Genomic DNA, 26,448 nt, shown 5'->3' on the forward strand with positions numbered 1-26,448 from the left:
GGTCACATTAGTTCAAAAATACACTGCCATTGTTGTCAGTGAGATTGGCAGAGGAAGTGTGATCCATTATTTCTCAGTAATTCATTTTATCATTCTTACTAATAATAATTTCTAACACTATCAATGTTTAAACAACACCTTTTTGCCTGCAAACATAGTTCCTTGTTATTTATTTCAGTTTGATAAGTTTTCTACCCCAATAGGAGTTGGTTACTCCCAACAAAACACACATAATACAAACGATAAAACCTGAATCCTTTTATATACGAAGCTCTCAGCCAACATGTCTGTTCTGTTGTATTTGGCCTAACACAAAGTGCGACTGAAGACAGTCTGCTGCACCCAACTGGTTTTCTTTCGTACACTAGGGCATGAAGATGCCTACAATATGCACCAAAAAATCAGAAAAACACCTCGGACTCTGTTGCAATGGCACTGTCCACGATACCCGTTTAGGTATGGAAAACTGGCCACGTGTAATACATGTAGTTCCAACATATTATTTTCTTTTTCACTTGAAAATATTTGGTGCGATACCTTATAATACATAGAGTCAAAATGGGTAGATGGTTAGCTATTAATAACTATGGTTTGGTGAAAATTGAAATTGTCTTTACGTGGCCATTTTACCCCCCTCCCCCATGCAGCCCAAGGTGTAGTCCTACGATGTCAATAATGGCTCTTAAGCAAAGCCATTTGACGCCTACTGATAGAGAGGATCTGATACTTTACCTGATAAGACATTTACAGGATAGGCAATTCTGCAAAAATACATCAACCAATGTTTCACATGTAGTGTTACTTCTGACACTATAAATGCTGAGTAACATCAAGACAAATGGCAACTACGGGAGCACTGTAGACTAAATCCACTCCACAGCTGGTTTGGCCAATGAGTGTGAGGGTACAATGTCAGTACTTGAGTCAAATGTATATTGTAATGCGAGGCCAAGAAACACACTCTAAAACAAAAACTACGCAGCATGAAGCAATTATCCAAATGGGACAGAAATCGTTAGGTGTGGTGCACATGTACAGACACAAACAATTACAATTTCAGAAAAATTGGGAGAGTTAATCAAGATAAAGAGCTACACAAACTGAGCAAGTTGATAGCTTGTTGGTCCACTTCTGGCCCTTATGCAAGCTGTTATTCAGCTTGGCACTGATTGATAGAGTTGTTGGATGTCGTTCTGAGGAATATTGTGCCTAATTCTCTCCAATTGGCACATTAGATTGTCAAAACTACAAGATGGTTGAAGAGCCCTGTCCATAATGCTCCCAATGTTCTGAACTGAGAAGAGATCCAGTGACCTTGCTAGCCAAGGTAGGGTTAGGTAAGCATGAAGACAAGCAGTATAGAAACTCTCTTCAAGTGTGAGTGGGCATTATCTTGCTAAAATGTAAACCTGTCTTACCATGAAAGGCAAATAAACAGGGCATAGAATATAGTCAACGTACCACTGTGCTGTATGGGTGCCATGGATGACAACCGAAGGGGACCTGCTATGAAGAGAAATTGTACTCCAGGCCATCACTCCTGGTTGTCAGATTGCATAGTGGGTGACAGGTTAGTTTCCTACCACTTTCAGGGGTGTCTCCAAGACATGTCTTTGATGATCATTGGGGCTAATTCGAGGTAAGACTCATCACTGAAGACAATTCTACTACAGTCACTGAAATTCCAGGTAGAAGATGTGTCTGGAGATGTCCCAGACAGCAGTGGGATACCTATCCGACTGCACATGGCCTGTCAACCACATTTTGTTGTCCTTCATACAAGCCATTCTGGGGTTACATTTCGGGGAGATAATGCCTGCCTGCAAACAGTGAGAGTTTCTATGGCTCATCTTCATGTTTAACACACCCTTCCTTGGTCAGCAAGCCCGCCGGATCTCTCCCAACTGAGAATCCTTGGAGCATTGTAGGCAGGAACCTCCAACCAGCTCAAGACTTTAGCAATCTAACGTGTCAATTGCAATGTATACGGTCCAGTCACATTAATGTGAGCACCGACTGAGTTCTACATCACAATGCCATAAACACTAACACACAACTGGTGACAGCACTGGAAGTGGACGGTACATAAAGTGTGTCTGGGGATGCAAAAAACAGCGCACTTTTTCTTGTAATGTGAAAACTGAGTGCTTTATTTGATGTGCAAAAGGGCATGATCATTGGCTTTCATGCTAGGGATGGAAGCATTTCCGAAATAGCACTGGATGAACCAAAGGAGTCATTATTGGTTATAAGGGTACATGCTTACTGTGGGTCATTTGCTTGCGATCCGTGATGGAACTAGAAATTCTGTATTATACTTTTGCTGGCCTAGTATATCTCAATAAAACTCAATAGTAAGTACACAAAATCCTTCCCCCTTAAACTGGTGCACAGTGGCAGAACTGGTACAAGTAGCAAAGGATTATGAGTACCCTTAATATTGCCTCAAGGTGACAGCAGGGGAAGTCCGGTACTCAGGAACAATGGATATTGGGGCCAAACGTTTGGTGGCAATGGGTGGCAAGAGCTGATGCAACAACTGTTGGGGGAAATGATTGACCTCCACTGGTTCATCACTTATCACTGCTGGTTGTGACCTCAACTAGGTGGATCTACAGCACAGGCACTGAGATAGTACATATGACAAGCTAATGGATTAGTTGAGATACCTTGGCCAGGTTGGTATTGCATGTAACTAGAATGTGGTAGTATAGACTTACGCCAGCTGTAGTGCTGGTCTACTGTAGCTACTTGTTTGGGCCTGACATGGTCGTATCACGGGTATGTAATCCCTTACTTGTCATAGCTCCAACTGATTTTAGTGTCGCACAAGTCGCTCCTGTCAGGCCACCACCTTGAACATAGGAAACCCTTATAGCCAATAATGACTCCTTTGGTCCATCCAGTGTATAGCCAAATGTGCAAACCAAGTGCAGTGAGGTAGTACAGTCATATAAGTATGGATATTAGCTCTATGTTTGCTGACTAAGGTGTCTGACAGCTGTGCCAGGGTAAAATCGCAGCTGTGCGGTGAGGTGTAATGATGAGAAGCAGGTATGCGTGTCATAGCTTCCTTGGAGGCTACTGTCGTTGTCATCAATTTATTAGTGTGGGCTGTAAATATTCAGACCAGTCACTCCACCCTAGAGATAGACACTGATTGAAAAGTGATGATCTGAGGTGTATTGCTGTTACTTTAACAAAAGGGCATAATTTACCAGATGAACTGCAGGTCATTATCTGATACTACGCTGTGCGTCATCCTCTCAACAGTGAACACGGTTGGCAATGCCCCAATTGTAACTACGGCTTCCTTTGATTACATTCCAGGCAATATATGGAAAATTAAAGAGCATGTCCCCAACAAATAATCACCAAACCAATTTGTACCTGCTCTCATGAATGATTTGGAGTAGAACTGGTGGGAGGAAATTGCCTTGCTGGTGCTGACCAGTTTTTTGTGCATAGTTTGCAGGGCCAGACTGCATGTTCAATATCAACATCAATGTCTGGTCAACATCAATCATGCTTTTCCAATGACTTCATTCTATATATCCCATGGTGCACCTCATCTAGTATTAGGAGTTTGGTTTGGAACACAACCCAGAATTAGGGTTGTTTGTAATCCAGTGAGGGAAACAAAGTAGTCTGTTGTACAAGATTCATAACTTTACAAAGGTGCTTCACCCAACTACGGTACACATCATTAGCTACTTTTCTTAGAAGTAGGTCCTGATCTGTCAAATTTGGCACTTGCTGGGCTATTGCCAGAAATTTTTCTAGTGGGTCTCAGATGTTTTCGTTAAACTGAAAACAAAGTCATAATCAGGACTAGTGGAAAATGTGATAAGTTGTCAGTATTGGCATATAGAAAAGTACGCCTGTAGTGGGCCTCACAGTAGTGACTGCTTAAACCAAGGCCATCAATTAAGTTATTGTGCTGGTATGTCTGCATCTGGGCCTTACAGCAAAATTAATGTAATAAGGAGTAATTTGGTCCAGTAAAAAAAAAGCATTAAGTTTTTTTTGCAGGAGAGCAGTCTTCAAACACTTCTGTAATTTTGAAAAAGCTGCCAGGCGATTAGTATACTACATAAATTGAAGCCAATAGGAAGAGTACAAAATGTGTGTGGCCCATGGAATGAATTTGCCGTAGTTGTTTATTTTACCCAATACCAACTGGAGTTCTTCAAAATTTGAAGGAGTAGAGAGATCATTTACTTAATCAACAAGGGCTGATATAGGTCAGAGACCGTCTCTGCTTAGTATGTAGCCATAATGGACACGTTAGAAAAAAGTTACACTCTCTCTTTTTGCATCTGAATTTAATCTCTGTAAGTTCACAAAATAGTTGTAAATTTTTGAGATGTTGCTTGCAAATAGCCCCTGTGTGGATGATGTAGTCAACATAATTCGCGGCTTGTGGCACCAACATATCATATCATAGCTGCTGCAAGTATCTCCGGAATATCACGATAGCATTTGCAGACGCAAATGGAAACCTATTTAAGTGTATATTCAACATGGTCAAATCAATCCGAACACTTAATGATTCCACATAACTGTTTTTAGTAAATGTTTTGCAGGAAAAAGGTTACTTAGAGAGCTCAAACCAAGAACTGCTGATAAATCAACAAATGAAACAGCTTGTTCCTTCATGGAAATTCCAAATTCAATTGTACAGTTAGGTACAAACTGTGACTTGGTCAACTTTGAATTTCGTCTAGCTGTAGAGAAAATATTAAATGAAGTGCCTTGTGAACATTAAAATGTCACATATCAACATGTGAGATTTAACGTGACAGAATGAAAAGTTCCTAGGAGAGGATTTTGTGATGTCATTTTGGCCTGTACAGGAAAATGTGTGCTACGGCACTGGTAGGTGTGTGGAATCAGTGCATATAAGAAGGTGATCCTTTGTGTACTTGCATACAAATTGCATAGAAGAAGATTCCAGCAGGAACACATTCAGACACTTCTTCATTCCATGCCACAACATGCAGTGCATGCAGTTTCTGCAGCAAACTAGAATCTAAAACTCGAGAGATCATGAACAGTTACTTAATCCCAATCATTTTTCTATTTTCATAGCCATAATTTTTGGTAAACTAATTCCAGTATAATCATCCTTCACGGTGTTGGAATTTTCAGAAACATTATTATATATGTTAATTACACTAAGTTTGATTTGTCTTTGAAGGTGGTTCAGTACTGTTCTGTCTAAAATTCATTTGTACTCTACAATGTTTGCAACATTTCACTAAAATGAAGACTGACACAACATTCCAATGCTGAAATGGTTCACAGCTACAAAAAATGGCTGGGCCCATTCCTTTCCAGCTCAATCAAAATACATAATTCAGAAAACATCAATTAGTAATAGTAAATAAGTATATATACTTTCTCTGATAAAGTTGTCAACAGATGTAATAAGCCACAAAGTTTTAAGTCCACAACACTAAAAGTTCTAATTCAGCTATAAGAATGTTTTTCATAGATATTTCAGACCATAATTTAAAGTATGCCTATTCGTTGACTACAAATACAGATAACTCTGACCATTGACTTTTTAAATATTTATTTATTTCCTCAAACTACTTTTTGAGACTAATGAGGAATGCACAAGTTGTGTATCTATTTTCGTAGCATGATGCTGGATACTGGCTTGCAGCAGTATGGGCAGTGATGTACTTAATATCGACCTGGAAGTTTCCATTTTAATTACATACTGACCACACAATTAACTTTATACTGCAAACAGCAGCTGTCATATAAATCTACCAGTATCGGTTGTACAACTACTATACGGAAATGAACATATATATTAAAAGACACTGGTCACAGTTACCTGTATTTATTTTAAAATAACACAGTAATTTTTTCTAAAATGTCCATAAATGACAAATGTAATCTTAATATGCCTCATAAATGTTTCTACACTTGCAATTGGGTAAAATCACTGTCGTTTTAATATGAAATAACTTGTATGATTTCAAAATAATGGAAATGATGCACACTACTTTACATTTAATATCTTGTACAGTTATTCACATTTGTTACACCTTGCATACATCCACAGACAGTAAACAGTACACAGTACACAACAGTGATGAGAAATTTGAATAACATTAATTCTACACTAATCAAGCCTACTCACTTGAGACTACATGAACTACATACATTGTGGCAAAGGTGTTCACAATGGGAGGGGGGGGGGAAAAATCGTACCTGGTGCAGATGACGCAGTAACCAATTGACGTTTAAAGGAGGCCGAACGCCTGGTTTTAGATCCCGGCCCTTTCGTTAACATGCAAAGCAGAACAGACACCATATTAAGGAAGTGAGTATGGGTCACATCAACAATTGCAAGACAATAATTCAGAAGATGATACATTATACAGCTCAAAAAGGAAAGTTTATTCAGAATTGTGATTAGCCTACATACGAAGATAAGTAAAGCTAATGATGATGGTTAAGCAAGCAAACATGCAGACAGATATACAAGCAAGCAGCAATGTCACTGGATGATAGAGTGTAAAATATCCACATCAAACCACACACAGCAGAATTTGAAATATCTGTGAGTTTCACATAAAAATATGTTAGAAAGCATTTAGGATACAGAATCCATTTTGTAAATTATTGTGATACACCAGTAACAATACATTACCTGGAAACTTCACCACCATCCAATCTTAAACCAGTTTAATGTTCTTTTTAATATTTAAATTGTATTAATGTGAACACATTAAGCTAGACTGTGTTACAAGGATAATCTCCCCCCCCCTCCCCCCCCCCCCCCCCCCCACACACACACACACACACACTTCACCTTTTAGACACATGTATATTCAGTGAGCAGTACATACAGTGCACTCACATAAATACGTTTAAATTATCAGGACAACAGTACATTAGTTTTTACACGTGGTAACAGAAAATATCTGCAATGACAACGGCATTTAATCATAAATGTCAGCTTTTTATAAAAAGTTCAAGTTATTTCATCAATTTCACTAGCATGAAAACTGTCTCTGAAGAAAGTATTCCGTACGGATCCTAAAAGCTCAGTGACATTAGTGTTGGAAAATAGTAGACACACCAAACCAAAATGTAATGTCATATCTGCAACAGAATAAAGAACTCAACTCCATTAAATGACGTCCATTTCTTCTCAATATTATCAATCCTGCAAATCTAAGGCAAAGCATTCATTCCATTCCCTCAAAGTATTTTCTTTTATATATATTATTTAAATGCAAGGACTGATTTCTTTCATTACTGTGAGCTTCACACTGTAAAGGAGAAATAGCATGCTGTCCTTGTAATCAACAAATTTAAAAAAATGCCCAAACTGAAAATTATGAGTGAGCCAAAATCTCAGCATCTATCTAATATAGAACCAGAAAAATCCAGTAAACATTAAATATAAATTACTCATGAAATAACATGCACCTGTTTGCTCATTCACAATACCTATTCAAGTAACGTGTCATCCAGGTACAGCCTCGCAAAAGATGAGTAATATAGGAACATAAATTTATTATTGATGACAGAAAAGGTAGTTGAGGCAAGATCCATTTCCTGCAGTGTAGTCTTTTTGTCTACAGACAAAACATATCGGTGCTCATATTACAGATCATCATAAAAAATATAGTAGATAAAATATTTTTTCCCACACAAAGGAAATGAACATGCCAGCAATGAATTAGTAACAAATTTGTTTCTTACCTGGTGAAGTTGCTTTGCCTACTCCAGAGTTCTTCCTCGAAAAACTTGCAGATCGTTGTCTTCCAGATTTCGGCTGAAAATAACACACATTACCAATGAAATGATTGCATTCAACTAAAACACGTATTATATAACAGTAACATCAATTTTCATTCATGTGTCAGATGAAAAGTTCAAAATAACACCATTAACTGGAGGTCCAGAAATACAGTTCAAAAGTAGAGATAAAAATTGCTCAGCAATTTAAAACTGTTCTTCTCTTACTATCAGCAAAATGCTCATGAAATTTGTAAATTTTTCCCACAGTCAACAGCACTTGTGTGTTCTACGGGTTGCTTCCAAAAGTTGTGGATTCTACTGATGACAATGACAATTAATAACACTACATAAGTATAACAGAGAAAAAATAGTCACCCTCAAGTGATATTACACGTATACCGTGTAATGTGATGTCTAAACTCACAATGGTCTCAATTCAGCAATGAAGAAAGTCCACAGTTTCTTCAGGAATGTCATAACCAGCTGAAGCCACTCAATGATTAGATTCTGTAGAGAAACCAAATTCAGGAGATATTGATAGCTATGTCTGACATGATGTTCCAGATGGTTCCAGCATTTCATGGGTCAGCTGAGGTGCAAGAGGGTGCCTGAGTGAGCAATACAAATTTGTGGGCTCTGGTCACCGTATGAGTAACACCAAAACATCACTGAACCATTTTCAGCCTGAACTACAGCCTCAGCACACTGCGAGTTAAACATACCAATGGGCCATTCGTGTTCCCAATGTCCTGAATGATCCAAAGAGAGAAAAATCATGTCTCGTCAGACCACAGTACGTGCCTCAGCCAGATACTATGCAGTTTCTGTGTTGTTTGGCCATCTGAAGAAGTGATGTTTCATGAGCTACTGTGAGCAATGGCCTTTTGTGAGATGTCTGATACCCAAGTGCCCACTGCATTTTATTCCTCTCCCAATGTTTGCTAGGAAATGGCTGACATTGACCTACACTTAGTGACAGTAACAATACCAGGTGTTAAAAATCAATAAAAACAGTCTCGATCACATTTTCGGATTTTTTATTTGTTGGAAAGTGGTTTCGACTTTTTCCTCACACCATCTTCATGCTTACACCTCCTTTATGGCTGCTGGTGGCAGCGGTCACTGCAGTGACAACAATACTTCTACGGATCTTGCTCTGTCTGCTGCCACCAGCAGCCATAATGGCGGTGGAAGCCAGAAGATGGTCCAAGGAAAGGGCCAAAACAGGTTGGCAACAAATAAAAAATAAGAAAATGTGATCGAGACTGTTTTTATCGATTTTTAACATTTCATACTGATCACTGTGCTCCAGTCAAGAACCATTTCTACAATTGTAAATGCCAGATGTGTATGAAACAGATTATTGTTGACAATGCATGACACTCATCTTCAGTCCTGTCCATTATGTCAGTGATGGATGGTTACGCAACTGCCTGGCACCATTTCTACAACATTTACAGCACTCCAAAGAGCTCTAACATGTCATTTTAAGAGGGTGATTAACATTTAGTGAGTTTATTAACAATATTATTATTATTATTTTAATAACATGTTTTGGGTTATTACATGAGTTAAAAATCCATTTTTCTACACAGTATTTCTGGACAAGTCTTTATCTTCAAGTGTTACAAATCAGTGCTTTTGTGTGTGCTCACTGTTGTTTGTTGTGGTCTTCAGTCCTGAGACTGGTTTGATGCAGCTCTCCATGCTACTCTATCCTGTGCAAGCTTTTTCATCTCCCAGTACCTACTGCAACCTACATCCTTCTGAATCTGCTTAGTGTATTCATCTCTTGGTCACCCTCTACGATTTTTACCCTCCACGCTGCCCTCCAATACTAAATTGGTGATCCCTTGATGCCTCAGAACATGTCCTACCAACCGATCCCTTCTTCTGGTCAAGTTGTGGTGTGCTCACTATTTGATCTCATAGACTGAGTTTTTGATAGTGACCGCCCCCCCCACCCCCACACTTATAGCAGAATTTGACTCCTCAATGCCTGTCTACACTCTTTTACACCATTTTTTTATCATATTACCTCCCACTACTGCATGAAATGTATATGTCCTACATGTCCTCTGGCTCTGATGAATGAGTGCTAAACCCCAAGCCTTGCTTGCACTGAAATCCCATTTGTGTTTTTCTATGTCCTTGTATCAGCAGACTCCTTACTTCCACTGTCCTGTAAACTTCAAGCTTGCTTCATGATGTTTGTCCTGCCCTATTTTGTTTCATTATGATACACTAGCAGCATTTAGTGACACCTTCATTACTTCCCAGTTTCAGTCAAGTATGTCAATGATTTTCTTGTAAACCACCTTAACTCTTTTGATTGTTTCAGATACGGCATCCCACATCAGTGTGGAATGATGCATACACCCAGTTTTCAGAGGCCTCAATTATATTTAACATTACTAAGCAGTCATTTTATGGTCATTGGTTGGGACTGAATACAATGCATGCAGTGTTTCCAGAGAAGACAACAGAACCTTTTTTTTTTTTTTTTTTTTTTTTTTTGGGACAACATCAAGTGGATAACAGATTCATTCTTTTTCATCATATTTCTCAGTATTTTTTCATAGGTTCAGTTCATTTTGGCTGCAACATTCACTTGATTTGTTGCTCTAAATAACCATTACATTAGAAAATTACTTGAAAGTATTGTAGTGTTTCGACAAGGCTCTTTTCAGAATTAATTTTCACTCTGCAGTAGTGTGTATGCTGATTTGAAACTTCCTCACTGTGCCTGACCGGAACTTGAAACTGGGACCTTCGCCTTTCACAGGCAACTGCTCTACCAGTTGAGCACAACTCACAACCTGCCCTCACACCCTTACTTCTGCCAGTAGCTTATCACCTACCCTCAAAACTTCACTTAAGACTCTCCATGTATAACTGTAAGCAAGTACCCTGGATGAGAGTGCACAGCAGGTCATTTCTTTGTGACGGGTCATTACAGTTCAAATTGTGGAGTAGGGGTTGGAGAGTGTGGATTTTCTATACACATTGCTAAATCTACCCTTTACACCCCTTATCTGTTATGCATTCAAGGAAGTCGGCTCTTTAAGTACTCATATTCTGAACCATGTTATAGAAATTATACTCTCTACGATCCTGTAATATTATTTTAAATATTTCGCATTCTCCTAACATCAGATGGTTTGTACTACCGTACACTTCTGGTAATTAGCTATGTTTACTATGTTCCTAAAGATCTCAGAAAAACTGTCATATCTGCTTGTCAAAACTGCATTATAAGACAATGCTTAACAATTCTGTGATCATCATTTGGTCTAGTAAAGTTGTTGTTCAATGGTTGTGTTATTTATGAAGAATTATTGAGACATTCGGAGATTTTTCAATGACTTTTCTCCTCATTAAAATCCGTTCTACTTTGGAAAAAGTTTCCTTCTAACTTATTACATTTTATCCAACACCATACTATCTTATCATAGTGCTCAAACATTTTAAACAATTCAGGCATTCATCTTGTGGAAGAGTATCATTTTCTGCACCACATGGGGTATACTTTGTTCAATCTCTTAGAAAATTTATCTAATAAAGAACTGTTATATGGGCCTGTAATCAATTTTTCCCCTTTCCAAAAATAGTTCAAATGGGTCTGAGCACTATGGGACTCAACATCTGAGGTCATCAGTCCCCTAGAACTTAGAACTACTTAAACCTAACTAACCTGACATCACACACATCCATTCCCAAGGCAGGATTCAAACCTGCGACCGTAGCAGTCACGCGGTTCCGGACTGAAGTGCCTAGAACCGCACGGCCACCGCGGCCGGCTTCCCCTTTCCAGAGAGCTGATAAATATGCTATGCAACTCTCAAAAAGGCATCATCATTACTTTTCACATCATACAACAGAACTACCAACAGTAAGTGGGAATTCACTACAGGAACTCTACTGCAATAACTGTTACTAGCACTCAAATTACAATTAAATTCCCTACATATCATAAACCAAAATGAAGGCTGAAGCTGTTCTCTATTTGACAGTTAGTTTCCTCATCACAGTGTTTAATTATGAATAGTCCTATTGGAGTTGGTTGCCTTCTTCCAACCAGTGAAGTGACTTATCCAACTAGTTATAAAGAGACATGCAGTTTAAGTGGACTCCAAACCAGAGTGCAACTTAGTGTTTTGCACATACATAAAGCATTGATAAAGGTGAAATGTAACACTAAATTACTGTAATAGTATCAAAACCAACCAGGGATTGCATTCCTAACCTTTGGATTTGCAATGTTTCACTCACCCATCTATTCACATGTCAACCATTATACAACATCATAAAAATTCACAAAAATTAGCCTTGAGTTTATCTATACAATGGCGATACATGGTCACACTTCTAATAAACTGTGAGCATCAACAGGCCCAACATATTGCCAGTTTTATTATGCCCAATGGTTTGTTTTCCCCATGGACCATCTGCTGAAAGAATAAGAAAATAAAATATGATATTTGTGCAATATGTGTAAAAATGATGATGTAGATGTCCACGTAATGTATGTGCTACACATATACTGCAGCACAGTGATTTAAAAAGAGCTTTGTGCAATCCACAGTTCACTGGTTCCTCCCCCCCTTGACCCCAACACATATTGTATACCACTACTATCCTATCTATAGAATATTTAATGCATTTTCATTGTTTTACCTAACTTGCCTTGGAATCAAAATAAGTCATTGTCAATGAATTTCAACAAAGAGCCCCGACTTGAGAAAAAATTAACAACAACCTATAATACAGCATAGTGCCATCTTCAACATCCAAGGAAAGGATGGATCCTATTTGAGATTCATTCAAATAAATCTAAAATTGGTGGCCGATGGGATTTTATACAAATCATTGTGACATGCCAGAGGAGGTGCTATTGGGTCCCTAACTAGTTCGAGTACAGCCATATCTTTCAATTGTGGGGAGGGAAAACGTGTTATTTTACCCCCAAGCTACTCTGGCTAATTTGAACATATCCAGCAGTGTAAGTGGTATCTTTTTGGAAGGTATAATCCCCTTCTGGGAATCATTTCTGTGCCTCTGAATGAACAAAGTCACCACAGAATTTATGAGACACCTTTTCCGAAAGTGAAGCACTGAAACAATATTTTGTGGCTAATTCAATGTTACTGAGAGTGTGGTCCATGTCTAACCCACTTCAAGCTGTTCAAAGATTCTGCCCGGAAAAACAAGAGTCCAAATGGTGTCTTTGTGACATTACATTACTTGACACAAAAGATTATACTCTTCTCACAATGAATAGCAAGTGCAACTGAGATAATACGAATCTAACGCACTGTTTCTCATTATCCCTGAATTGTGTAGCTATTCAGAATTGCCAGTACTCTGTTACTACATAGGTAATACAACTGTTGTTTATCGGGAAACCTTCAGTCATTTACAGTAGGTGCTACAACATTCTCTGTCCATTGTCTTCTTTTCCCGAAATATATTTAATTTTTGGACACTAGTGTAATACAAAGAAAGTATGAAGAAAAATACATACATGTTAGCAAGCACTGGACATAATTCATGTGACTTGTGGCTACATCTATACCATATGTAGCTCAGGTGCAGTGACTCACTGGGGAAACTACAAGAAACAAAAGTGAATTTTTCATGAAAGAGTTCTTCTTCACACACACCATACTTCATCACATGCATGCAGTATACACTGAGGTGACAAAAGTCCTGGGACAGTTATAAGTGCTAGGGAGTTCAATATTCCAAGACCTACAATGTCAAGAGTGTAACGAGAATATCAAATTTCAGGCATTACCTCTCACCATAGACAATGTAGTGGCTGCCAGCATTCACTTAATGACCGAGAGCAGCTGTGTCTGCATGCAGTTGTCAGTGCTAACAAACAAGCAACACTGTGTGAAACAACCATGGAAATCAATGTGGGATGTATGATGAACGTTAGGACAGTGCGGTAAGATGTGGCATTAATGGGCTATGGCAGCAGATGACTGACATGTGTGCCTTTGCTAGCAGCACATCAAGCTACAGCACTTTTCCTGGGCTTGTGACCTATCAGTTGGACCCCAGACGACTTGAAAACCATGGCCTGGTCAGATGAGTCCCAATTTCAGTTGGTAAGAGTTGATGGTAGCATCTGAGTGTGATGCAGAGTCTGTGAAGCCATGGACCCATGTTATCAACAAGGCACTGTGCAAGCTACTGTTGGCTCCATAACGGTGTGGGCTGTGTTTACAGGGAACAGACTGGGCCCTCTGGTCCTACTGAACCAATCATTCAATGGAAATGCTATGTTCGGCTACTTGGAGACTATTTGCAGCCATTCTTGGATTTCTTGTTCCGAAACAGCAATGCACAATGTCACCGGGCCACTATTGTTCGTAACTGATTTGAAGAACATTCTGGACAATTCAAACGAATAATTTGGCCACACAGATCGCCCACCATGAATTCCATCAAACATTTACAGGCCATAATCAAAAGGTTGGTACACAAAATTCTATACTGGCAACATTTTCGCAGTTATGGACAGCTATGGGGGGCAGCGTGGCTCAATATTTCTGCAGGGGCTTCCAATGGTTTGTTGAGTCCATGTCATGTCAAGTTTCTGCACTACACCAGGCAAAAGCAGGTCTGCCATGATATTAGGAGATATCCCATGACTTTTGTCACCTCAGTATATTACCAACAACTGAGGTGGTGTGAAGAAGAAACAATTGTGCTGACAGATTAATCAGTGTTACCAAAGGAAAGGATTATTGGTCAGAAGAGTTGTGTAAATTTTTAAATCAATGATCACTGAAGACTGTGCACACTGAGAATAGCACAATAAAACACAATACTACAATTAAAGGCAGTGTAGGCACGTATGTCACATAGGTAGCACAAACCACCTGAGAACACTGAAGTGTGTCAGAACAACTGATACAGTTACAGGCACTGCTTGGTGTCCTTTTCTGCGAAGAGACTGGTCTATTCGCCACCTAATTTTTCCGGCTTCCTTTGTCCTAGATAGTAAAGTTCTAATTCAAATTGTTAAACCATAAAAGACACATATTTATTCCAAGCTTTGTGGTTGGCAACTCCAATAGATGTGCGTTCAGCACCCAATGCCCAGTTACGCAGTTTGTTGTCCATTTACAATGCTGCATTCTATTCCATTTCATCATTACAGAGCCTTTGTACTGACAATGGTAGTGTCACTCCTCCTAGAGTGCTCTGGTATTATGTTCCAGCAGAATAATGACTGATATCATGTCACTCCAACTGTCTAAGACAGACTTTTTGATCAGCAGATGCCGCTCCTTCCTTATTGATGACATTCACTTGATAGATGTCCCCCATATGACAGAATCAGTCTCCACACATGACCTATGGAATCACATCATAGCAACTTGGAAGTCACAGGACAACAAGGGAGCATACATATTTTAAAATCCCATGATACCCTATGAAAAACTTCTTGTTGCTACAACAGGTTCAATAACAACCAGTTCTCTTGGTAAAAATTTGTGAAGTAGTAATGAAAATAAATGTCTTGTCATTAACAATCTGTATATTAAGTGATTTTTTACTGGTTCCATTATTCTAAAGCAACACTTTTCTTTAACAGCTGTGGAATTTATAAGTGAACTAGTTATCCAGCACAGGTTGGGGCGCAGGGTACCCAAGTAATGAAAATTTAGAATGAGATAATTTTTCCCACGGGATTTGCAGTTCAACCGGCAATCGAATAGTTTTGCATACAAATGAACACAGACTTTAAAACATGACCAAATAAAGTTATCAGCAGGCAGATAGAAACATCAGGTTAAATCCACTCAATCCTTAACTGAGCAACTTCAGTGTAAATCACTGACAAAAAAGCACATGAGTTGGAACATTTCAGGAGAGAGGAAAAATACCTTGTTAACATTATTAGATTACTAAATGTTGGAAGTTGGGAGTGAAACTTTTTGTAAAAAAATTGTTATACTTACGATAGCACCAGCATCTCCATCAGGTTCATCAAAGGACCTTGCAGAATCTGAAAAATGAATTTATTATCAGTCTAACAGCTGCAAAATTGTCAGCAGACTATCCCCCCAATTTCTTTATTGTTAATAGCATTGTTTCTCATCACAAGCACGTGCTAAGGATCTAAGATACAGTCAAGTCCTCATTCAGCCTGTAGCTGAATCTACAACAGCAAATATTGTAAAATGCAATCCTCTAAACAGCAGCATAACAAGTTCAGTTGCAAACAAGCACCAATAAGAATCCCCCACCTAGAACAGAAAGCCTAACATCAGCAGGTCAGAGCATCTTCCTTGCAGCAGTACGTACAATATAAGCACACTGTGAATTTCATCTGATGCTACTTTATCTTTCACAAAGAGTCACATCCTCCTATTGGCAATATTTTTTTCCAGACCAACAATGAGCTAATCATATTTAACACAGATGCCATACTGTGTCCATAAAACATTTCAACATTCACACATGGCCCAATAGGCATCTCAATGAAATCATTTGCTTGTCCTTTTGTGAATGGAGACTCCTCATAATACTCTGGACCATTTTATTTCCAGGGAACAACTGATGAATGGTCACTCACAACACTAATGGAATCAATGGAGAAATTCCACCACTAGTAATTCAATACACCCCAGAGTCCCCAGGATTATATTATGTTCTGCGCTGGACATAGTAAGCTTATTTTCAATATGATCAGTGCTTTCATTTTAAAGTGCTCATATACACACATCAAAAAAAGTTTTTAATGGGCTCGGTTCTGAGAGTTCCAGAACCTGTACAGAAAATTGGAATAGAGATCAACAGAAACATCATTTCCGCCATTTTTAGTGCTCATGAGAACCACACGTTGCATGTCGTACCACCATACAGGAAGACCTTCAGAGGAGATGGTCCAGATTGCTGTACACACTGGCACCTGTAATACCCAGCATCAAATCCTTTTGCATTGATGCATGTCTGTATTCATCATGGTATACTATCCACTAGTTCATAAAGGCACTGTTCATCCAGATTGTCCCACTCCTCAACAGCGATTCAGCATGGATCCCTCAGAGTTGTTGTTTGGTCATGTCGTCCATAAACAGCCCTTTTAAATCTATCACAGGCATGTTTGATAGGGTTCATGTCTGGAGAACATGCCGGCCACTCTAGTGAAGCGATGTCGTTATCCTGAAGGAAGTCATTCACAAGATGTGTATGATGGGGGCGCAAATTATCGTCCATGAAGACGAATGCCTCGCCAATATGCTGCCGATACAGTTGCACTGTCGGTTGAAGGATGGCACACACATATCGTACAACTATTATGGCGCCTTCCATGACCACCAGCAGCGTATGTCAGCCCCACATAATGCCATCCCGAAAAAGCAGGGAACCTCCATCTTGCTGCACTCGCTGGACAGTGTGCCTAAGGCGTTCAGCCTGACCGGGTTGCCTCCAAACACGTCTCTGATGATTTGATGATTGTCTGGTTGAAGGCATATGCGATACTCATTTGTGAAGAGAATGTGATGCCAATCCTGATCGGTCCATTCGGCATGTTGTTGGGCCCATCTGTACTGTGCTGCATGGGGTCATGGTTGCAAAGATGGACCTCACAATGGACGTCAGGAGTGAAGTTGCGCATCATGCAGCCTATCGCATACAGTTTCAGTCATAACACAATGTACTGTGGCTGCAAGAAAGCATTATTCAACATGGCGGCGTTGCTGTCACGGCTCCTCTGAGCCATCATCTGTAGGTAGTGGTCATCCACTGCAGTAGTAGCCCTTGGGCGGCCTGAGCAAGGCATGTCATCGACAGTTTCTGTCTCTCTGTATCTCCTCCACGTCCAAACAACACCGCTTTTATTCACTCCGGGATGCCTGAACACTTCCCTTGTCGAGAGCCCTTCCTGGCACAAAGTAACGATGTGAACACGATCATCCTGCAGTATTGACCGTCTAGGCTTGGTTGAACTGCAGACAACACGAGCCGTGCACCTCCTTCCTGGTGGACTGACTGGAACTGATCGACTGTCTGACCCCCTCCGTCTAATAGGCACTGCTCATGCAAGGTTGTTTACATCTTTGGACAGGTTTAGTGACATCTCTGAACAGTCAAAGCGACTTTGTCTGTGATACGATATCCACAGTCAATGTCTATCTTCAGGAGTTCTGGGAACTGGTGTGATGCAAAACTTTCTTTGATGTGTGTATAACATAACACAAATAAGTATATAACACAAATAAGTTTAAGAAAGACATCTGCCATTGATAATTTACCGCTTGCCAGTAAATTGGTAAATGCTGTCAGTCTCCTCGATAACCAGTTACTCACATTGTGAGTTACCTGCATATAAATCCAAAACTGCTTTGGTCAAATTGCAAGAGATCTCACTGTTCTTGAATATTACAATATTATGAAACGGAAAGTTTCTACTCATGTAGCAATTTTCCTTTTCATAATATTATTACACTCCATCCTGGATTTTCCATTGTTTGTTCTTGAATATTCGTGCATAAACACTCTAAAGGGCAGAATACAGATTCAACACTACACATAGAGCCGAAAGAATGCAGCTAGCATTTTGTGTCATGAAGAATTGCTATTGCATGGTTAATGGCTAATGGCTCACACCATCTTGGCTAAGATACAAACAGGACTTCTCCGGAAAGTGAATGAACTCATATTCAATTGAGAATATTGGACCTATCAACCTAATGAAATACATGTGTCATCTTTAGATTATAGCAGTATATTCATGTTCTGTCTAATCTATTCCCAACCTGTCACTCAGTCACTCATGAACCATACCTCAGTCTTCATAGTCCTTGCAAGCACAGAAGGTCTCTCACTAAACCCGGGACCAAAAAAACTAGCAAAACATCAAAAGTGAAGGGGTCAGCTGTTTTCATCATCACATTAATATGTGAGAATAAGGCAACTGAAACTGATGTTAAGTCTCTTCTAAAGAAAATTACAAATAATAATACCTAGTCATATCTCCAGTCAGGTAAACTGACAAGCAATAGCAGTATGGTAGAATGTTGAAAAATCACCAGCAAACAAGGCTTATTCCAAAGCACTCCTCACCTACAAGAATATGATATGGTGTGATGGCAAAATAGATAATCAAAAAATTATTTCACTGAGTAAACTGTTGTCCTGAGTAAAATGTACACCTCCAACTTTATATGGGGTGGTGGTGGTGGTGGTGACTAACCTATGGAAATCATATACTTTTTCTCTCAATCAAAGACAAAACACTCATACAGTGTCAGTGCAGGAAAGCTTCCGATATACTCTCCTCCCACGCAATATTATTATGATAGGTAATTACATAATCCAAAGAAATATCTGCAAAGATTAATGGTGTTCCTTGGTGGCACTCTGCAATGCACCTGATTCTCTTTATTCACATAGCCATACCTACTTGAAGACATTTAATCTTATGATGGCTTCAGAGGGAAACTTTAAATGTGCTAAGACAGGAAAGCTGTAATGTCCCTTGAGGACATAGGTAAAACGTTGATTTCTACAACATCTTAGGCACCTGAGCCATATCTGCTGGTAAGGCAGATTATAACCCTGAACAGAAAACATTTAGTTGTATACCTCGAAGGTGTTTAATGCGAAGTGTATAACTGTAACAATTCAAATGTACCAGCTGTTGGTACAACTATTAATACATTTGTATTTCTTGCCTCAGCAGCTTTCAGGTACATTTTCATTAAGGATATTCACTATTTTCTCAGTCACTGTAATTGTCAGTGTTTACTTTTTATGATATTATGTGTGTGTGTGTGTGTGTGTGTGTGTGTGTGTGTGTGTGTGTGCGTGTGTGTGTGTGTGTGTGTGTGTGTGTGTGTGTGTGTGAGAGAGAGAGAGAGAGAGAGAGAGAGAGAGAGAGAGAGAGAGAGAGAGAGAATGTGCTAACTGCTCAGTCCTGTTTAAATGCCTTTTGACGACTCACTGCCTCTACAGTCAGTGAGCTGTTACTTTTGCTCCTTAAATTGTTTACATTCTACTAGAGATTTTCATTGTCATATATATTTTTCTTCTTTCCAGACCAAAATGTCATTCTGTTGCCTGTGGACAGACCACTACATTACAGGACAGGCTACATGTGAAGGTTTGTATGTGAAGACTTTGTTGAAGGATGCAATCTGAAACTTATGAGAATTTTTACATTCTTGATCACACACTTCCGTGATATACATTATAGCTGTGTCTATCATCTACTGCTGCAACTTTCAACATTAAGCAACTATCAGGAACAGTGTAAGGGCTTCGGTTTCCAATTATAAATTTAATTACCCTCAAAGATGCTAGTTAACAAAAATAAAGAGAGCAATGTAGATAATGAACAATCGTGTGCACTGTTTACACTGTGTGGCACATTATCACTGCCACTTTCATCAGACTGTAGCAGAGATGCAAGGGTTCTTACACAGCAGAATACAGTCATAAGCTTTAAGGGTGTAAATTCCAAAATAGGTTGCAAACGATGCAACAGAAAGGTATCCTTTCCCACAACAGCAGCAACTTGAATGTCAACAGGGTGCTAAAACACAAGAACTTCTTGCAAAACTGAGAATTAAGTTTGGCCTTACCCAATTTATTTCTCTTCTGAAATGTTGAAGAAATCAAACAAAGGCATTTTTTGTTCTTTGATTTAGCAGGGAGAATCTATACAATGTTTCTAAACAACCTTGACAAAGAGGAATATTGTGGTCACTATGTGATTTAAGAATGTGCCTCACTTTCTCAGTCTTTCCCTCACATTAATGCACAGACAACATTGGAGTCCTTTCATTCATTTATAACAAAACAGTCTTCAAACACAGTGAGCCGATTATGTAGTAGTTATTTTTTGTGGCTCACTTCTGGGACCTAGTCTGAGACAGTATATAGAGTCAAATAACACATCTATCAATATTCACATCTCACAGATGTGGTATGATTGAGAGGAGGAGCAGTGATCCCAAGAGGAACAGCAGAAGAATAGATTTATATGGAGAATGTAACATGGTTAACCTTGTCATTCAATATGTAATGAAGTGATACACAGGGTTAGTCTAAACTCTACCATGGTTGTCTGCTGAGTGTTTTTATATACGGAACCTTGTTAGAGAGTAATGAGCTATGCCTGTCATCCTAAAATCCTTAGTGACACCACTGTGTGCAGAATGCCTGCACACCAGTGCAAACACATTTAAAATAGAATGTATATTGTGTTGGTAAAATACAAAATGTTTCCTTTGACTCGGGGTTCATTCTGTTCACAAAACATGTTGTACAGCAAGTTACTGTCTTACATGGTTAAGACTCCCACGAGACTGAAAAAAGCCAGCTCTGCATACGTAAACCAATCCATCTTGTATCACTACATATACACAACTAAAACTAATTAATAAACAAAACCCAAAACAACACTGATCAGTTCAAATTGAAATTTGGTAGTCAGGTGGAAATAACTGTTTTGTAAATAGCAAGTACCAAGAATCAATGGAAATATTTTCTTTACAAACCAATACACATTCTACATCACATGTATCATTCTAAATCACATAAACTGTGTTCTGATAATCTCAGTATTTTATAAAGTTCTGACAGCTATGTGGCACATGATGTTATTTTTTAGCAATACAATAACCAACAAAAACAACATAAGCTGTCCTAAAGCAACTGATTGGATGAAGAGTGATGAGTATCATTACCACCTTACGTGCCTTGCATTTCATTCTTACCAGTGGACTATTCTCACACAACTGGGATATAAGGTACAAACACAAAAGCACAAGTATGTATTTTGCATTAACTGTATCATTTCCTTCAAGCACATCCATCATACATTCCTATGATGTTTATATCAAAATTTTAAAGGATGAACCAAAACAGGAAAGCTGGAGATAAGATTTTTGAAAGTTGGGAACAGTAGGCCTTTCATTCTATAGAACAGCTAACAAATGGCAGTATGAGGTGTAAATGTAATACACACAAGAGGAGTTGTGAAGATGGCTGCTCCATTGACGCTATGTGTAATGGAGACATTTTGTGCAGTTAAGGCATAAACCTGCTGAAACACATCACAGGATGTAATTGCCGCAACGTGATTCGTGCATGGTACACTCAATCTACAAGCTGCAACACTTCTGTGGCAGAAATACCAGATACCGGAAGTGATCCAGACAGTAGTGAACATACAAATAAAAAAGTCAGAATGTAGTAGCAAAGGAAATCATCACACATGGTGACAGTACAGTCCAAAAGCATGCTGCAATCTGAAGAAAGTATTGTATTAAATTCTTAAAAATCAAGTTTGGGTTGAAAAAAGTAAAACCTAAATTGTAACTATTTTCCCTAGTTTCTTGTATTTTCTAGTTATCTACAATGTGCAGGGCATTTTGAACTCAAAATAATCATGTGACAATCTAACATTTATTGACAACAATTTCTAATAAAATCTTATGTTCCTCAAATTTAGACATGTGCAATTGTTCCCTATGGTCTATGCCCCATTAGTGAGATACACCTCCATTGCCCAGAAACTCATCACAGGCAAAAGGAAAAAGCTTCTAAACTAGATGAGTGCTTAAATTGTTGGCCACATCAGTACTTATTCCAAAACTGTATTTCACAATGAAGAGATTGTTTCTAAATGCCTTCACTTTTCTGAACAAATAAACTGCAGTATCAATTAATGTACTGATATACTTTTCAGTAAAATGCTTCATGCACTGCTGTTTCACTTTTTCTCGGTCATTTAATAAACACAAAATGTTGATATTCTCATAAACACGATATGTTGCTATTCTCATAAATAGGATGTGTTGCTATTCTCATAAACACTAAATGTTGCTTTTCTCAGTCCCGATTTCAGCTCTTTTCTTGTCTCATATATTCCTGGTTACTATGTTTTGAGTTATGCTGTTCATAACTACTATAAATGTTGCACAGATTTGGTTCACTAACAATGTCACTAGATACTGAACAGATTATTAGATTTCTTTGTTCATAGCAAATATACTCCAACCCCCATTAATCTTGGAAATAGTGATGTTAGTCATCAATTCTGTGAGGCCACAGAACAAGACTGTTGATGCAACCCCTCTCCCCGCAGTTTCTCTCATACAATGTTCCACTTATTAACCACAGTCAAGTCCAAATCCAAAAGCAGGATCATCAATGAAGTACAACACTTCACACTGAAAGCACATTGATTAGACACCAACACAAAGACAGATCAGAACTGCCTCCAGCATGTAGTATGTTCTTAGTTACATGAACATCAAATATTGTAGAATATGCATGGATTAAAAACATAAAAATTTTCAAGAACCTACTAGACATGATAAACAAATATTTGATAGTGATTGGAATTGAATTAGTGACCCACAGGACATCATCTGGCAATGTTAACGTCTACTCCACGCAGGATGCAGCACAGTTCATGGCATTGCTCCCTCTGCTGGAGAAACGGTGATCTGCTGTTTCAGAAGTTCTCACTGGAGCCAATAACAGCACCCTAGATCTAGATCTTATCACTAGTCCTCTGTATGGCAGCTCTGGAGGATCCTCAGTTTCAGATCACATTGTCACATCCTCTCCACTACGATAAGTGTGGAAGGTAATCTCTCCCATTGTCACTTTGTGATCTTTGAGTAGGCTTTCAGTTTCCTTAAACAATGAGCAACCATTGTTGATCTGTGCCTCAGAACTGTAGCAGCACTTCATACAAAAATATGGAGATGTCTCTGTACTTTTGTCTTCTTGGTGAACGGTCATAACCCTGAACTTCGTACATGACATCTGGCAAGGGACGAAGGATATGATACCATACAAAGTAGCATTTTAGTAACATTTCCGACAGTCCCACTTTCCACACTAGCCTAAAAGTACATAGCAAGTTTCCCAGGCTATACATCATGGCTGTTGCATGGTGTTATAGCTCTCTTCATCATTCCACAGGGCATCCAAGGACTGTATGGGAGCAAGCTGCCTTGCTCCTTTGGTCCTGGTAATGAAGCATTTCACAAAGTCATCCCGAGTATCACTGGTTAAAACAAGAACAGTATATCACTTGTCACTTAGGCTTCACAAGTATGGAGCAGAAAGAATGGTGTGAAGCCTGTAGTGTCTTGCCTTGCTGTTTTATGTGCAAATGTCGTTATGAGCAGTATCCTTATCTCAAGCTCTCTATTCATTGAGAACATATTTGCCAATGTCTTATTAAAGCATTTCCTGAGGACATTTGGCTGTAAGTGGTAGGTAGTTCTCATCCTGTGATTCATGTTACAACACGAAATTATTTCTTATACTAGTCTCGAGTGGAAAACTTTCCCATGATCAGAGATCAAATCTGTGCTTTAAAATGATGTCTTTTACAAGGAACCTTGCAATTCCATGAGCTCTGGCAGTCAGCACAGCTTTCGTGACAGTATAGATGGTGAGGCAGTCAGTGCAAGACTATTATTTGTCATTTCCCCTTAAAAGACTTGGGGAACCTCCCTAAGAGGTCGCTTCCAATCCGGTTGACAGAAATGATACCAGATTCCCTGGAGGTAACTGCAGCATTTGCTTCTGATGTTGGCATTCATGGAGTGGCTCACATAGTGCCTAATGGATCAGTAGAGAGCTGGCCAGTGATATCAGTATCTGATTCTGTTTAGAGTCTTCACGAATCCCTGGTGAATGGATGTTGGCATGTCATGCAAATACTTCAAGCTAGCTGTCCATATATGAACTGGGATGAGAAGCAACAATTTCTGCTCCACTGGATCACAGTTCCTCTTATACAATGTTTCATTTACTAATTTGTGTCTCCTTTGGTACAGTCCTCTACCTTTGAGGTTTCTATAGTTAGCAAAGCTGGATCTTCCCCCTGTTCAACAGCAACATCACTTAATAGTAGTGATGACTGATATTTATCCGTGCTGCTGCGTTGCTTCACAGGATTCCTTCACAGGCAGCTGGTGGACTCGTGTTTGCATCTGATTTTGTATACCACTGTGACATTACACTCCTGAAATAGTGCCCATCTCACCTGCTGACCCAATAAATCCTTCACACTCGTCAGCCAGCATAGAGAATGCTGGTTCGTCACAATGATGAATTGTTTGTAAAATATATATGGCCGGAACTTGCTGATGGTCCAAACAACTGCACAACACTCTTTATCAGTTGTAGAGCAGTTCCTTTTGGTCTTGGAGAGTACTCCATATGCATAGTCTATCATCTTTTCAGCACCTTACTGCATTTACACTAGAACTGTACCTATTCCATTAATGCTAGTGTTGGTGTGAAGTTATTCAGCCGGCGACACCCTATACAAGCACTGGCTAATTTGTTTCTGATCCCTGGTCTTGATGTAGCATTTTGCCATGTGCCATATGGTATTTCTTTTCTCCACTCTAGATCAGAAAACATCCAAACTTGACACACAATGGCTAACATTTGTCAACGTTGTTCCTCTGTTAGGCCAGATCCTATTGGTAGTTCAACAGCAGTGTCCTCCACTGCATAGTTTGTTAATAGCAGCAAAGCATGATTCTTTGTCAATGGTGCAGAGCTGAATATCGTTGACTGGTTTGGCTGTTTCTTCGCACATACCTTTAGGGATGAGTTGTCACTACTTGTGACAATCAGTGATCCACCAACATTGTTCTTAACCACAGGCAAGGTTTATGACTGCCGCTGGAATATAGGTTTCTTCTGTGAATCTGAGCAGCTGCTTGCAATCAACAAAAGCTTCACTGTTTAACTGAGGATATAGATTCACGACTGGAATTTATCCATTAATGATGGTGAGATAACAATGTCTTCGATGGCGAACAACCACCCAAGCAATCTTTGTTGTAGTTTCATCAATCTGGAGCTCTACGTCTTTCAGAGTCAATGGCTGCTTGTGATGTCTGCAAGAAGTCTGATCCAGAGTAACATTATGAGGAGATTCTATTAAAACAACACTCAAAGGGTTGTGTTCCATTATTACATTACTAACAGTTATTATAGCAACAGAGGTTCCTGTCAGTTGGATGTATTTCCCATTTGTGGCCCTCAGCACAGTCACTTATGTATTAAGAAATACAATCATCTTTAGCTGTCAATTATAAGCAGTCACCATTATGAAAAAATAAGCCTGAGTCGACTAGTACCCAGATAGGCTGGCCGTTAATGACACCAATGAGATTTCCTGTCATCTTGGTAACGGTCAATCACAGAGAGTTTTCTCCGAGGTGGCCTCACCTCTGTAAGTGGTTGCCTTGCTTAAGTTTTCCTGAGGTCAGTGGCAAGACAAGCAGATGCCATCTCTGTACAGTGATGGGGAATGGCTATGACATGTTAAGGAGCAACCTCATCCAGGGTGTGATGAAAAGGCTTCATCCCACAGGTTGACTATAATCATCTGCAGCTGACTGGTGTGAATACGACTGTTGAGATGGTTGACGTCTTGTGACACAATGGTCATTGAACACTCATCATCTTTTCTCTGCAGTAGTGTACAAGTCTGTGGCATCCACAGTGGAAATACACTGGTCAGGAGTTTGTTGTACCTGCATTGGCTGGATGCTGGGTGGTTGTTTGATGGTTGCAGCATACGCCTGAGTTTGCCGAGTTCACTCTTCACAGCAGTAACACATCACTTCCATAACATCCATACAACGTCATGTTCCATGA

At 39.3% G+C, this 26,448-nt stretch overlaps 1 protein-coding gene across 1 annotated transcript in view; it reads right to left on the reverse strand.

The window, feature by feature from the left end:
- The window catches only part of LOC126471163 (uncharacterized), a 253,999-nt gene that overhangs the window by 181,521 nt on the left and 46,030 nt on the right, over positions 1–26,448 (reverse strand). The window contains 15 exon segments of the mRNA XM_050099266.1: positions 6,229–6,297; positions 7,732–7,804; positions 15,750–15,796; positions 16,153–16,320; positions 18,118–18,169; positions 18,404–18,485; positions 19,876–19,934; positions 19,987–20,096; positions 20,149–20,332; positions 20,382–20,397; positions 20,893–20,961; positions 21,300–21,310; positions 21,429–21,626; positions 22,353–22,579; positions 22,683–22,757. Of these exon segments, the coding sequence (XP_049955223.1) occupies positions 6,229–6,297; positions 7,732–7,804; positions 15,750–15,796; positions 16,153–16,320; positions 18,118–18,169; positions 18,404–18,485; positions 19,876–19,934; positions 19,987–20,096; positions 20,149–20,332; positions 20,382–20,397; positions 20,893–20,961; positions 21,300–21,310; positions 21,429–21,626; positions 22,353–22,579; positions 22,683–22,757 (1,440 nt within the window).

This window comes from Schistocerca serialis, chromosome 3 (genome assembly GCF_023864345.2).
Source record: "Schistocerca serialis cubense isolate TAMUIC-IGC-003099 chromosome 3, iqSchSeri2.2, whole genome shotgun sequence".
In the NCBI taxonomy this organism is placed as follows: domain Eukaryota; kingdom Metazoa; phylum Arthropoda; class Insecta; order Orthoptera; family Acrididae; genus Schistocerca; species Schistocerca serialis.